Source organism: Amblyraja radiata, chromosome 15 (assembly GCF_010909765.2).
Source record: "Amblyraja radiata isolate CabotCenter1 chromosome 15, sAmbRad1.1.pri, whole genome shotgun sequence".
In the NCBI taxonomy this organism is placed as follows: domain Eukaryota; kingdom Metazoa; phylum Chordata; class Chondrichthyes; order Rajiformes; family Rajidae; genus Amblyraja; species Amblyraja radiata.
Genome location: NC_045970.1, coordinates 23214833 through 23228780, shown reverse-complemented (window position 1 = coordinate 23228780; position 13948 = coordinate 23214833). Strand labels below are relative to the sequence as shown.

At 39.6% G+C, this 13948-nt stretch overlaps 1 protein-coding gene across 1 annotated transcript in view; it reads left to right on the top strand.

Annotated features, from left to right (window-relative positions):
- The window catches only part of htra1 (HtrA serine peptidase 1), a 46057-nt gene that overhangs the window by 18627 nt on the left and 13482 nt on the right, over positions 1–13948 (top strand). Inside the window, exons 4-5 of the mRNA XM_033033780.1 lie at positions 13348–13542; positions 13641–13673. Of these exons, the coding sequence (XP_032889671.1) occupies positions 13348–13542; positions 13641–13673 (228 nt within the window). The remainder of the gene's footprint in view (positions 1–13347; positions 13543–13640; positions 13674–13948) is intronic.

Below are 13948 nucleotides of genomic sequence, written 5' to 3'. Positions count from 1 at the left end.
TCTTATTTGTCTGGCACAAGAAATTGGGACTAATGTGGAGCCTTTGAAGTCCTGTCTATTATTTTTTTTGCAATTTCTGCAGGTCCTCATTCGTTTTCCTTCCTCTGGTATGCCAGACATTGGCTGCCTTCTCTACTTAGACTGGTCTAATAGTGATAATTAGTGATACAAGGTTTCCGTGCAGTTCCTGGAGGTTGCAGGTGGTTGCCGGAGGTTGCAGGTAGTGGAAGCAAGTAGGGAGACTGACAAAAACCTCCGGGAACCACACGGAAACCTTGGGTGGGGCGCAAAGTCTCCAGAGGTTTCTGTTCAGGTTTCCTAAGTGAGACAGGGGCATAAGTGGAAAGTCTGCCTGTTGACCTGAGGCAGTTGAAACCTGGGACAAATGCAGCCCACTCGAATGAATGGGAGACATCAGCTACTGCGTGGGGAAAAAAATAAGTGAAGATTATTTTAAGTTAGTTTCGATGCTTGGATTTGATTACAAGTGTGTTTACTTTATTTTAAACAGGCTTTTAGTGTTATACTAGACCAAGTGGGATCCGTTGGGTCCCGGGTGGGGGAGGGGGGGCCTGTGGCGTCGCACACACGCACTAACCACCCCCCCCCCTCGATACTATATTAATATTATTCATTTGCTCTATTTACCCCATCCCCCGCCCGATCACTCACGCACAGCCCCTAATTATGCAGGCGCGGCTAGAGAGGGAGAGGGGCAGAGACAGGGAGAGGGCAGAGACAGGGAGAGGGAGAGGGCAGAGACAGGGAGAGGGCAGAGACAGGGAGAGGGAGAGGGCAGAGACAGGGAGAGGGCAGAGACAGGGAGAGGGGCAGAGACAGGGAGAGGGTAGAGACAGGGTGAGGGAGAGGGCAGAGACAGGGAGAGGGCAGAGACAGGGAGAGGGCAGAGACAGGGAGAGGGAGAGGGCAGAGACAGGGAGAGGGCAGAGACAGGGAGAGGGCAGAGACGGTGAGGGAGAGGGCAGAGACGGGGGGAGAGGGCATAGATGGGGAGGGAGGGAGGGCAGAGATGAGGAATAAGGGCAGCGGGTGGACGTGGACTAGAGGGAGGCCGCAGGCGGGCATCGACCCAAGGACCGTGAGTTCAGCCGCCCCAGTCTCCAGTCCAGGGCCCGTCTTCTTCTCCGGGCTCGTCCTTTCTTCCACCGACAGTGTCTTTTGAATAACCCGGGGGGGGGGGGGGGGGTGACGTCACTCGAAGTGCGTGGAAGATTCTGTGTGTGAGACGGCACCGAGCAGACCCATTGTGACGTCATCAGCAAAAGCCGATCGTTTTAAATTCAGTCTTTTGACGATTTTCAACTTTAATCTGTTAAAAGTCGAGAAATATTGCATGAAATGTTCTGATAAGGTGATCCCGGCAGGTATAGGGCAGGTTGCCATTGATTTTTTTGGACAATGGTTGATGTGCCCCAAGAAAGTTGGCAAAAAAATAAGTTGCTTAAAAACTTTAAAAGAATAAAATGTTATGTAAATTCTGCAAAAAAACCCCATTATTTAAATAATTAAAAAAAAATTACTACAATTAAATAATTTTTATTGAACGTGAGCTGACTTCATTCTTCCGAGCATACGTTTTCAATTTTAACAAAAGCCCGTGGATCATGTGCCAAGTCTAATCTGGTTCACGACCACAGGACAGTTTCTCCAGCATAAATGTTGTGGAGCTCCGGCAAGTTAGTGATCAGCCATTGTGAATTCCCAGCAAACCTTGGACCAAGACAGGTAGTCATGTTGGCAAAACGTTGCACTTTAAAGGTAAGATATATATGAACAGTGATTATTTTGTCAAATACTTTGGTGCATTTTGCATATAATTACTTTAAATGCAAGAGTAAGTTTTCATTGAGAGCAAAGGAATCACTGACCAATTATTTAGTTGTAAATGGTGTTAGTTTAGGCAAGAATATTGGCCAGAACACCAGGGACATTTATTCTGTTTACCTGATAATACCTTAAAGGCAATTTTTATATCTTATTCAATAGTCATTTCAATTTTTAGCAGTATTCACATTAACAAAAAAACAACATAAAACAAACCTTAGGAAAGAATTGTAATAGAGATTTATTGCTTCTCTGGAGTATTTAAAACCTGAGCAGACTCAATTGTAAGAATTTTAATAACGGGGGCAAGAGCACAAATATTTGTGATTATCATGGTCTTTTTATTAATATATTGGAGATTAGGTTGACTCCTACCTAATAGCTTATTGGACAGGATGTTTAGTTTTAGTTTAGAGATACAGCGTGGAAACGGGCCCTTCGGCCCACCAAGTCCACACTGCATATTGACCCCTTTGCATCCTGAACACATGGTCACAGGGAGAGCATACAAACTCTGCACAGACAGCACCTATAGTCAGGATTGAACCTGGGTCTCTGGCACAGTAAGGCAGCAGCTCAACAGCTGCGCAACTGCCAGTCACTATGAATGTATGAATTGTAAATCATCTTATTAAACAGGAGTTAAGATTAGAAGTATATTAGGCACTATGGTACTTTATTTTATTCATCAGGATGCGCTACATCATAGTTAATTATGAAATTAGTTCATTGGATAGATATTCCGTTAATCCCAGATGGATTTTCCCTAACTTCCATGACCTGGTAGCCTTGATTTAAAAACAGCTGGGACCATGTTGAAATGTTTTGTCAGCAGCATAAATGAACTGTTATCCCCGGAGCTTTAGGACACAATCCAGCGCTCAACTGCTTGTGTATGATAGTGGTTAATATCTGTGCCAATAAATTTAAGGGGTTGGCAATGAAACTTGGTGTTCAGCTGTTACTACTAGTCATTGACCATGTGGAGATCCAGGTTGGTTCTTTGCTCAAATATGTGTACTGTAAGTGTTGTAAAATGTACCCAAGTTTCTTCAGTAAGAGATATAATTATACCTTGTTTTATTGAAGCGGTTGGCAGGTTGAGTGATTTCAGCTGAATGATGTAGTATATTGATAATGAACATCATTTATCTGTAGATGTGTGTGTGTATTTATATATTTGGTGTCAAGGTTATATTATTTATAATGACTGAATTTAGCTTTAGGTAATAAATTAATTGTTATAATTAATTGAAGTGCTGTCACTATCCCAGTGGCTGCTTTATCTGGATGTATAGAAATTACAATGAGGCGGCTGATAACATTTAGGTTTTGCACATGCCATGCACACGCTCAATTACGTTGAATGATATCTTCCACATTTCTCATTGATAAAGAGAAACCCTTTCAGCATTTTTGTTTTGTTTTTTTGCAGCACAGAATGTATAATTTTCTCTATATATTAAATATCTTCCACATTTCTCTGTAATAATCAAAAGTATCTGCAGAGAGAGCAAAGGTGTTATTGTTTTGATGATTTTTCATCAGATCTGAAGGGCAAGTGAGTCACATGGAGAGGACTCATTTTGTACAACACCATTGAGTGGGCGATAAGGTGAACAAATTGACTAAACTGGAAAATGAAAGCCAAGTCAGATGCTGCTTCCCATTGACCTCACTTAAATTAAACATTTAACAACCATTAATGAAGCACTTCAAATTGCGTAGAATATTTGTCATTAATGTCTGTTACATTTGTCTAGGATATATATTTGACATTAAAAATACATACTCTTCCAAGCAGGTCTGGTCATGTATTTCATTAAGAAAATAGTTCTGGATTGAATCATTGAAGTTGCCTTGCCTACTTTGCATGCCATTGTCTGATCCTGCTCAAGGACAGGTCTGGACAAATTTCAGCCATTGAGCGACCAAGTAATAATTTAATGTAGTTGTGGCACGGATTTCTTTTGTATAACAGAAATTTTAGGGGTTGGATCTGAATTCCAAAGGTTGCTCAGTCCAAGCCAGGTATAATGCACTGTAAGTGTGTATTTGACTTTTACCAAATGTACGTGCAGTCTTGTTTTGAGCTAATTATACATTGGTTAGAGCTGAGCATACATGCATTTTGCCTGTTAAATTAATTAAATTGATTCAAGCTTCTGAATCATCATCATCAACCTTTATTGTCATCTTACAAAGCAACAGTTGTACAGTGCAAAATGAGAAGACGTTTCCCAGGGAATACCGGAGCATCGCACATAAAACTTAAACATTTCACACATAAAATAAAAACAATAAAAAAACAATCCAGTTCCTGATTAAACATTACGAATAGGTAAAAAAAGTGCAGGTAAAAACAGCAACATTAAAATACAAGTAAAAACAGTCATAAAATGTCCAGGGCAGCTGATTTAAGTGACCAGAGCCAGTGCCAGAGTTATTACTCAGTGCCAGTTATTAAATTGTCAGTGCAAAAGCAGCAGAATCAGGTGGAGTGACTGTTTATTGTAGTTCACTGTAGTTAATTACATTTATTGGTTTTACAATGAGCAATTTGACTTTCCATTGTTTAATGTGAGAGTTTACTTAGATGATGGACAACGGAGCCACCTTTACCATGGCATCACCACTTCTACCTGAGAAGTGTCTAGTTATTCCATAACAAACTTCCAATCTGACCCATTCATTTCATAGTAGCCTGCGATCTTTATTAAATAGGTAAATGTAATTAAGTTTTCTGTTTCATTTTCTTTATTTCATTGTCAATAATGAACAATAGTTTAAAGCATGTTGTAAATTTTAAAACATTATTATCATTTCAGCTGTTTTTATAATCATACATTTAAGAACAGTGAAACAGTTTTGTTGTCATGGAAAGATGTCAAGGGTTGACAGGAGATGCTGAGGACACACTTCTGGATGTAACACTGAGCGGTCTAGTGGTCATTTGCTGGATGTATAACTTGGGCCATGTTTGACGGAGCTGTGGAAATAGCATGCAGAGTTAGGGGGACGAAATGGTGAGCGTAGGTCAAATCCATGAAAGATTCGCTGCCACTTTCAGTTTAATTTTAAATTTAAGAGATTCAATTAATTAAATTCCCTTGTGCCTCTCAGAGTTGTGCTTGGTGATCGTCAGTCTCCAAAGGTCTTGCTACATTCATGTTGCCATGTTTGGTGTTCCTCCATGGAATAGTTTTACCAGTTTATGTTGTAATTCTAAATATGTATTTATTTATTTTGACTAAATGGGAACATTGTCCAGGCAAATGTCCAGGCAAATTTGTTATTTTCATGTCTGAAAGTTTGTAACGCAATGAACGGACCAACCCAATAAGAAATCGTTGTCAGAACAGTACTTTGGTAATGATATTTTTCACTCACAAGGATTAAGGCCGGTTGGGATAAAACATTTCCTACAGATTTTGATTGTTGTTTTAGAAAAATATTCACATGATCAGCCCGGGAATGAATTAATGTTGTGAAGTTTGAGAGGAAACCTCCATTTGGTTTAACCGTGGCGATGGGGGATGATTTAACAATCCTACGATTGAGGGTCAAGTTGCGTGACAATGTATACTCTGAGTGGAACATTGCCAGCAGAAAATGTAGATCGCACCAATACTTCATTGCACAGCAAGATAACATAAATAGCTGAGAAAAATCAACAAAGAAAGGTTGCATTTCTGCTTATGATCACATTCCCTAGCGGAGGATGTTGTTTTACTGGATAAGCAAAACTATGAGCATCATGTTGCAAGCGTCTAATGAACGAGCGTTGTACCAGCAGCGAGTGATAAGTCAGCCAGAATTTAAGATTAGCTGTGAGTAAACCTGAACTGAATTGAATTTTATCAGATCTCTAGGAATAGCGAATTATATTGGTTTAATAGTAATCCTTCAGCTGCATGTGAACTAATTCGGGGAACAAAGTATGATGCGGTTCCTGGAACCATGCTTCAAGATTGGGTATTCCTCATAATTATCTGTTATCTGGACCTCTGAACTGTACTAGTGCTTCTTTAAATCCAAATGAAGATTTATTGTAGATATGTAAATAATTGAAGTACTTTACCAAGGAACTATAGGGAATATGTTTACAAAAGACTTACAAAGGCATATTTCTTCATTGAGGACAAAGCACTGATCTTATAGAGATATTTAACATTTTGTGCGGAGTTGACAAGATGAATACACAGTCTTTAACCCAGAATAGGGAAATCAGGAACCAGCGGACATGGATTTAAGGTGAGGGGGGGCAAGATTTAATTGGAACTTGAAGGACAGCTTTTTCACCGAGAGGGTTGTGGGGAAAAGGAATGAGTTGCCAGATGAAGTTGTTGAGGCAGGTACAATAACATTTAAAAGACATTTGGACAGGTGCATGGATTGGAACATTTTGGAGGACAAGTGGAACTAGCTTTAGGGCATCGTGATCAGCATGGGATGAGTTGTGCCAAAGGACCATCTTGTCATGCTATATGACTCTGTCTCTGAGTTTCTCTCCTCAATCTTTTTCACCCTCTTATTTAATTTTCTTCCTTTATCAATTAAAGAGCTGTGATTTGTAGATGACCGTTCCATCAGTGCCAATCAATCTCTGGTATTGCACCCAAGTACCTGCATTTCAATGGGTGGTAGTATATTTGGCCGTGGGGATGTGTTGCAATTGAAGCTGAATCACTCCATGCTTTTCCTCGAGCACCGTTACTCAAAGTTCAATAATTGCCTCCTTACTGTCACCCTTGGTCGAGACTAGTTAATCTGGCTTGGATGAGTTATGATGGTGCAGCATGTTAGAATATTAAAATAAATAATCTAAACTATATACCATGTCAGTAGTTTAAATAGTTATGTGTTTTTTGTAATTCTTCACAATATTGATAGTTCAAGCTGCATGCTCCAGTTCGGTCATTCCGAATCTGCTTTTTGTGCTGTCTCCTCTTCCAGTGGTTTGACAACAGCTTTCAGTGATAAAACTGATGTACAATACTGGAAATCTAATGCTAAACTCAAATTATCATGTTTCAATGGAACTTGTCCTTCATCCTATGACACTTCTCAGAATCTGCATTATGTTTAGAATGCATAGTTTCTAATCTGAGTCTTTTGAGGTGAACTTGAGGGACAAAATGGCTTGATATGTTTTTTTGCTCCTTGACATTTCTCAGCGGCTCCTCGGCTCGTTTATCCATCCATAGTTATTGGAAGGTAGATGACACTGAGATAGGAAGGGTGCCAGGATAGACAAGTAGTGGGGTGAAGATAGACACAAAAAGCTGGAGTTACTCAGTGGGTCAGACAGCATCTCTGGAGAAAAGGAATAGGTGATGTTTTGGGTTGAGACCCTTCTTCAGACCTGACCCAAAAAGTCACAAATTCCGTTTCTCCAGAGATACTGTCTGACCTGCTGGGTTACTCCAGCTGTTTGTGTCTATCTTTCGTTTAATCCAGCTTCTGCAGTTCATTCCTACACAGTCATGGGGTGAGATCGATCATGACCTAGTGATGAATATGAGCGTCCAAGGTTCAGCGAAATTTTAAATCTTGTTTCAATAGATCAGACAAATGGAGCATAATGTGAAAAAAAGTATGTCCATTTTGGAAGGAACTTAAAAATAGAAGCATAAACAATGAGAGAATGTAGAGGGCTGTAGTTGTTCTGGTGTTTGTTTTACAGAAGGCAAGTAAGGCTGGTATGCGCTGATCAGGAAGTTAACAGAACCTTATTTATTGTTTAGTTGAGAGATACAGCGCGGAAGCAGTCCCTTCGGCTCACCGAGTCTGCACTGACCAGCGATCCCTGCACACTAGCACTATCCTACACACGCTCGGGACAATTTACATTTATACCAAGCCAATTAACCTACAAACCTGTATGTCTATGGAGTGTGGAAGAAAATAAAGATCTCTGAGAAAACTCACCAAGGTCATGGGGAGAATGTACAAACTCCCATACAGACGAGCATCCTCGGTCAGGATCGAACCCGGGTCTCTGATGCTATAAGGCAGTAACTCTACCGTTAAACCAGCGTGCCACACAAATTTATGTTGCAAATTAAATACAAAATTAGGGAGGTTACGTTTAATTTATACAATTATGCATGAGATGACATCTGAAGTAATTTGTGCTCTATTGGTCTTGTTTAACAAATAATGTTGTTGTATTGGAAGCAGTTAAGAGGAAGTTTAGCTCAATACTTGGAATGTGTGGGTTGTAATGTGTAAAGAAACATAGAAAAATAGGTGCGGGAGTAGGCTATTTGGCCCTTCGAGCCAGCACCGCCATTCAATATGATCATGGTTGATCATCTAAAATCAGTACCCCATTCCTGTTTTTTCCCCATATCCCTTGATTCCTTTACCCCTAAGAGCTAAATCTAACTCTCTCTTGAAATCCTAAGAGCTCAATCTAACTCTCTCTTGGAAGGTTGGTCAGATTAGGATTGCATTCACTGGAATTTTGTTTCTCATTCCTCTAAGACTTGATTGCAACATATGAGACTCTTGAGGAGTCGTGATAATGTGAATGTGAAAAGAGTGTTTCCTCTTGTGGGAGAATCCAGAATTAGGATTCACTTTTCAAACATAAATAGTCACTCATTAAGGACAGCGGTGAGGCAATTTATTTCTTCTTTCAGGGGGTTGCAAGTCTTTGCAACTTTATTTCCACTGTCCTCAGAGGAATAAAGTCTTTGAACATTTTTAAGTATTGATAAATATATTAAAATATACGTGGGTGAAACGGTATTAGGTTTAGTTTCTAATCTATCTTAGCCTTAGTCTAACTTAACCTTAGAGGTGATCACGAGGAACAAAGTTGTCTTTATATGCTTTGTGCTCCATTAATTTAGATTTTTCTCAGAAGCTCCTAGATTTGTTAATGCATCCATAATCATAGGGAGGTATATGACAACTGCAATTATTATTAGATAGATCATAATCCCATTAATTAGCAGAACAGGCTTGAGGTTAAGTGGGCTATTACTGTTCCTAACTGGTATGTTCTTATAAGCAGACATAGACCAAATGGTAAAGGACTCTCCGAAGCAATTATCATTCTGACTCATAACAGTGTGAAACCTATCCTTTTTTCCCCCACGAACTGTAATTCATTGGAAAATCATACCCAAGAGGATGATTTTATTTTCCTCATTTGCTAGTCAAAGCATAAAAATAATCGGTATCACCACACATGTAGAAAGTTGTTTTTCAATTCATTTTTTAAATAAAGAATGTCAAGAATAAGCCAAGAAAATAATCTTGCTGCTGGATTTACAAATGTATTCAGGGAGGCAACGCCTGCTTCTTGGTGCTGAGCTTCTGTTTTGGATGTCACAAAGGACAAATTTGCAAATTCCAGCTGAACTACTTCAGAGCATGCTGCAGATTTTTGAACGCTTCAAGTAATGGGAAAGTGATTGTGGGAAAGGGCTGAGGATGGTCATGTGTTTTGAATATCATTTTGTTGGTAACAAACCCTTTGCCTTAGTTTGTCAGTGCCATGTTTGCCCAATTCAATCCCACATGCTAATGTCTGATCCTAGATAACCCATTCTCTAGAGACATGACGTCAGCTTTTTAATTTTAGTTTTGGAGATGGAAACAGGCCCTTCGGTCCGAAGAGTCCGGAAAAGATCAACCATAATTACGTACGCTAGTTCTATCTGACGCTCTAGGGACAATTTACAGAAGCCAATTAACCTACAAACCTGCATGTCTTTGGAATGTGGGAAGAAACCGTAGCACCCAGCGAAAATCCATATGGTCACGGGGAGAACGTGCAAACTCATTGCAGACAGCGCCCGTAGTCAGATTCGAACTTGGGTCCCTGGCGCTGTAAGGCAACAACTCTATTGCTGCGCCATTGTTGTTTGCTTGATCAATGTCTCTGTTGGTACAATTCCTAATCGATGTTCAATTTAGAACTGAACAGGACTAGTTAATAAATAAGTAACTTCAAATCGGAAACTATTCTTTCTTTATTTCCGGGGATTGTAGCACTTATTTATTTCACAGAGTCCAACTCGATGTGCAATATTAGTTCACCAACAAAAAAATTTAGGCTCTGGCAGATGTTTAACAGTATATTATGACTGAAATCTCAGAAGAGGTGCTTTAATTGTACATGAGGGCACAATGCAGATATTAAAATATCAATTTTGTGACCACTATTAAGTTTTATTGTGAACTTAGATAAAATTATCAGCAGTTTCATGATGTTCTCTTGCATAAGCAATAAATTGGATTAAGACTGTGTCCAGATTGTCAGATGTTCTGCAGCTGTGCAAGACAGATGATGACTATTCATTAGTTTGAACTTGGATTCAAATCCAGTCTCATAAATCCTAAGCACGTATTCGAAGTACAATATACTGTACTGTTAAATAAATCGATGAAGATTGATTTATGTGTATGCAACAAAAGGGAGCAAAATACAATGATATAGTTATGTACTTATTTCCATATTTAGGAAGCCTTGTGAAGTTTCATACTGTGAAAGTTCAAATGCTTTTAAAATGACAGGCAAGAGGCTTGGTTCTTCTCCAGCACATTTGTCCAGCACTTTTGTGAGCAAGCACAGTCGAGAGTAGAGTTGCACTTGAGCCTGTTTTATGTGCCTCCAGCAAAAAGATTAGGATGGCATTGAGGAATGAAGGAGATTTAAACCTCTATCTCTTCTGGATTCTCTTGCTGCTTGATGTCAATGTTTTTTCCCACAGTCCTTTAATACACCTTTTTATCCATTTTCACCCCCATAGCTTCCTTTTTGAAGCCCTCTAAAATGGCTTGTGCCTCATCTACAGCTCCATGGTTGCATTGGACAAAGTCAGTCATGACGTCCTCTGACTCTGCAATTAGAATTCTATCTTATTCTCCTTGCCCTATCTTCAACAGTGTTAACCACACAATTTTCTTTACACTTTTTATCTATAATTCTGTTCTCTCACATTGTCACCCTTGTGTCCAGTCCTTGTATCCTTTCTATCCACCGTATACATGTTCTCTTTGGTGAACAACCATCAGCAGTACAAGTGGCAGTGAACACCTTGCAAAAATAATTCTAAGAGTAGTTGCATCAGAGTTTTTACTGGTAGTTTCTTGCTTATCCATTGCTCTCTGCATTTCAACATTAGTGTCTGTGCGCTCCATTCCCAATCCTACTCTATTCTGGCTACTTGTCATCGCTTAGTGCTTTATTAACAATAAAATCATGAAAGTTTCAATAGGCGCATATTTCTCTTAATATATTATCTTTCTGTATGAGAACAATACTGGAGTATTTAATGCTGTTAGCTCGAAAAAAACATGCAAAGTGGTTAATTTTGTAGCAAATAGAAGCTTATTTTTAATTCATTTTTTTGTGCTTTATGGGTATCACAGGCAAGATCTTGTTGCCCTCCCTGGTTACATAGCATTACATTGGATATATAACACAGAACCATTCAACCAACAGTGCATTTCAGCCTTTATTTCACTGGAGGTTCCTGTCTTTCCTTGTCTAAATCTATCAGCATTATTTTCCTTTGTCTTTTCCCTCGTTCAAGGAATCTTTCCTCTAGCCACTATGATTGAAGGTAAGGAGATAATATCGATACGCATCCACGAGCTCTCCAGAAACATTCAATACTATTGAAAGATAAATCTTCAAAACACAGTCTCTTGATTAATAGTTTTTTTTATTGTCGTAATAAAAACAGTAAGATATTCATCCAAACTTCTTCTCGTTTAAGTACATTTTGATCTTACTCGTAGTCAAACTCATGCCTGTGACCTCTTCCCCAAGCTTCTTCAAACTACACTAAAAACTACTAGCGTGTCTGCGCAAGAATCCCAGCCGCAAACACGCCTCCGACTACGTAATAAATCCCACCCATATAATTACGGGCAGATAAAATTTAAATTTAACTGGTTATAGTTATAACATACTGAGTTAAGCTAAATGGCTTCTACAGTATCCACCCTCCCCTTAAATGAATTTGAACTTTTAAATTGATCTGTAATGTTCCCATCAGCAATCTGTTGTGGTGAATTACTCGTTCTCACCAATATGAGGGTTCTTTTGAAACCCCACCTATATGGGGTGATGGTGACTGTCTTTAAAATAATGCTCACTGGCACCACCCTTGTCTACATGAAAACATATACTCTGAATCCACTTCTTTAAACGCTTCATGATTTTAAGGACCTCTATTGGGTTATTCCTTGGCCCTTTCTCAAGAAGAAAGAAAACTTGGTCTGTTCATCCTTCCCTGCTTTGTATATATACCACCTTGTTTCTGTTATCATTCTTGTAGACCAGTGCTTCTGAATGAATGAATGAATGAATGAATGAATGAATGAATGAATGAATACGTTTATTGTCATTGCACAATACTGTGCAACGAAATTCCATTGCATCTCCTCCGGTTAAAAAATACAACACGACAACCATTGACACATATGTACACTTATTAGTAAAAATAATAAATAAGTATTTTAAAAGAATTTTAAGAGAATGTTGCATTTCTTGGAATTACATTTTGCTTCCCCAGTGTTCTCTGTTGGAATGAAGCTCTTTTATCCCACATGGGTAGAAACTATTTTTTAGTCTACAGAGACCTGAATCGCCTCCCAGAGGGTAGCAGAGTGAAAAGGTGGTTGGCAGGGTGGGATGTGTCCTGCTTGATGTTTGTGGCCCGGCGCAAGCATCGGGCCCTATATATATATATATATCATCCAAGGAGGGCAGTTGAGCGTTTGTAATGCTCGGTGCAGTTTTTATAACTCACTGCAGCGCCCCCCTCTCAGCCACAGTGCAGCTAGCAAACCACACCAGGATTCCATAGGAGAGGATACTTTCCACGGCGCATTCTATATCCTTACAAGCATTTGACCAGGAGACACATTAACTCCAAGTTTTCTTGCCTTTGTCTTGTATACATTGACTAATGACAGCTAATTAGGATCGGTTTGAGTGATTCTCCTCACGTTATGGAACTACCTCTCTGCATCTGAACATTGAGTAAAACCACAAATTTAACATGTAGATGTTCCACGCTATAGGACATAATAAACTTGATTTTACTGCCCTGCTTTGTTGAATTTGGGAGAGAATGGTCAGTAAGTAATTGGATGAGAAATTCGATTTTTTTCCTCTGGAAAACGTTAGAACACGATCATGTACATCAATTGCACTACCTATACTGAAATGAAACCGAACAAGTACTGTTGGGGTAAGCCATTTAGAACGGAGATGAGGAAAATGTTTTCACATAGAGGGTTATTAATCTGCGGAATTCTCTGCCTCAGAAGGTAGTGGAGGCCAATTTTCTGGCTGTTAGATAGAGCTCTTAAAGATAGCGGAGTCAGGGGACATGGGGAGAAGGTAGGAACGGGGTACTGATTGTGGATGATCAGCCATGATCATTGTGAATGGCGGTGCTGGTTCGTAGGGCCGAATTGGCTACTCCTGCACCTATTGTCCATTGTAATGATTTTGCCATTTGTTGCTAGGTAAAGCTCCCAGTGCTGCTGCTTGGTCGCTCCACAGACCTGAGGCCAGGAGAGTTTGTGGTCGCGATTGGAAGTCCATTTTCACTGCAAAACACGGTGACGACCGGAATAGTAAGCACGACTCAGAGAGGAGGCAAGGAATTGGGACTTCGAAACTCTGACATCGATTACATTCAGACGGATGCGATTATCAACGTATGTTTGACACGGACATTCTCGGCACGGGCAAAGATTTTAATTTGAAGTTCCCATAGTCCATATTTTGAACTGAAATTAATTTGTTCTCTTCACAGTACGGAAACTCGGGTGGTCCATTGGTGAATCTGGTAAGAGTTTTTCAAAAAATCTGTTCTCTGTTATGCCGCTCACGTCTACTTGAAACTTATTTTTTTGCTTTTTAGGTCTATTGCTACACTAACCACTATCCACATTCTGAGATTTCTAAACTAACCCTGCACTAACATGCCAGCAGCAAAGGATGTCTGTGCAACTCTGCCTTCTCAAAGCCACAGTTTAAATCAGAAGGGTTTGTATTGTTAAACCTTATGCATGTCGCATGGAATTAGGTGAGTGTTGAAAATAAACCTCATAACCATTTCTT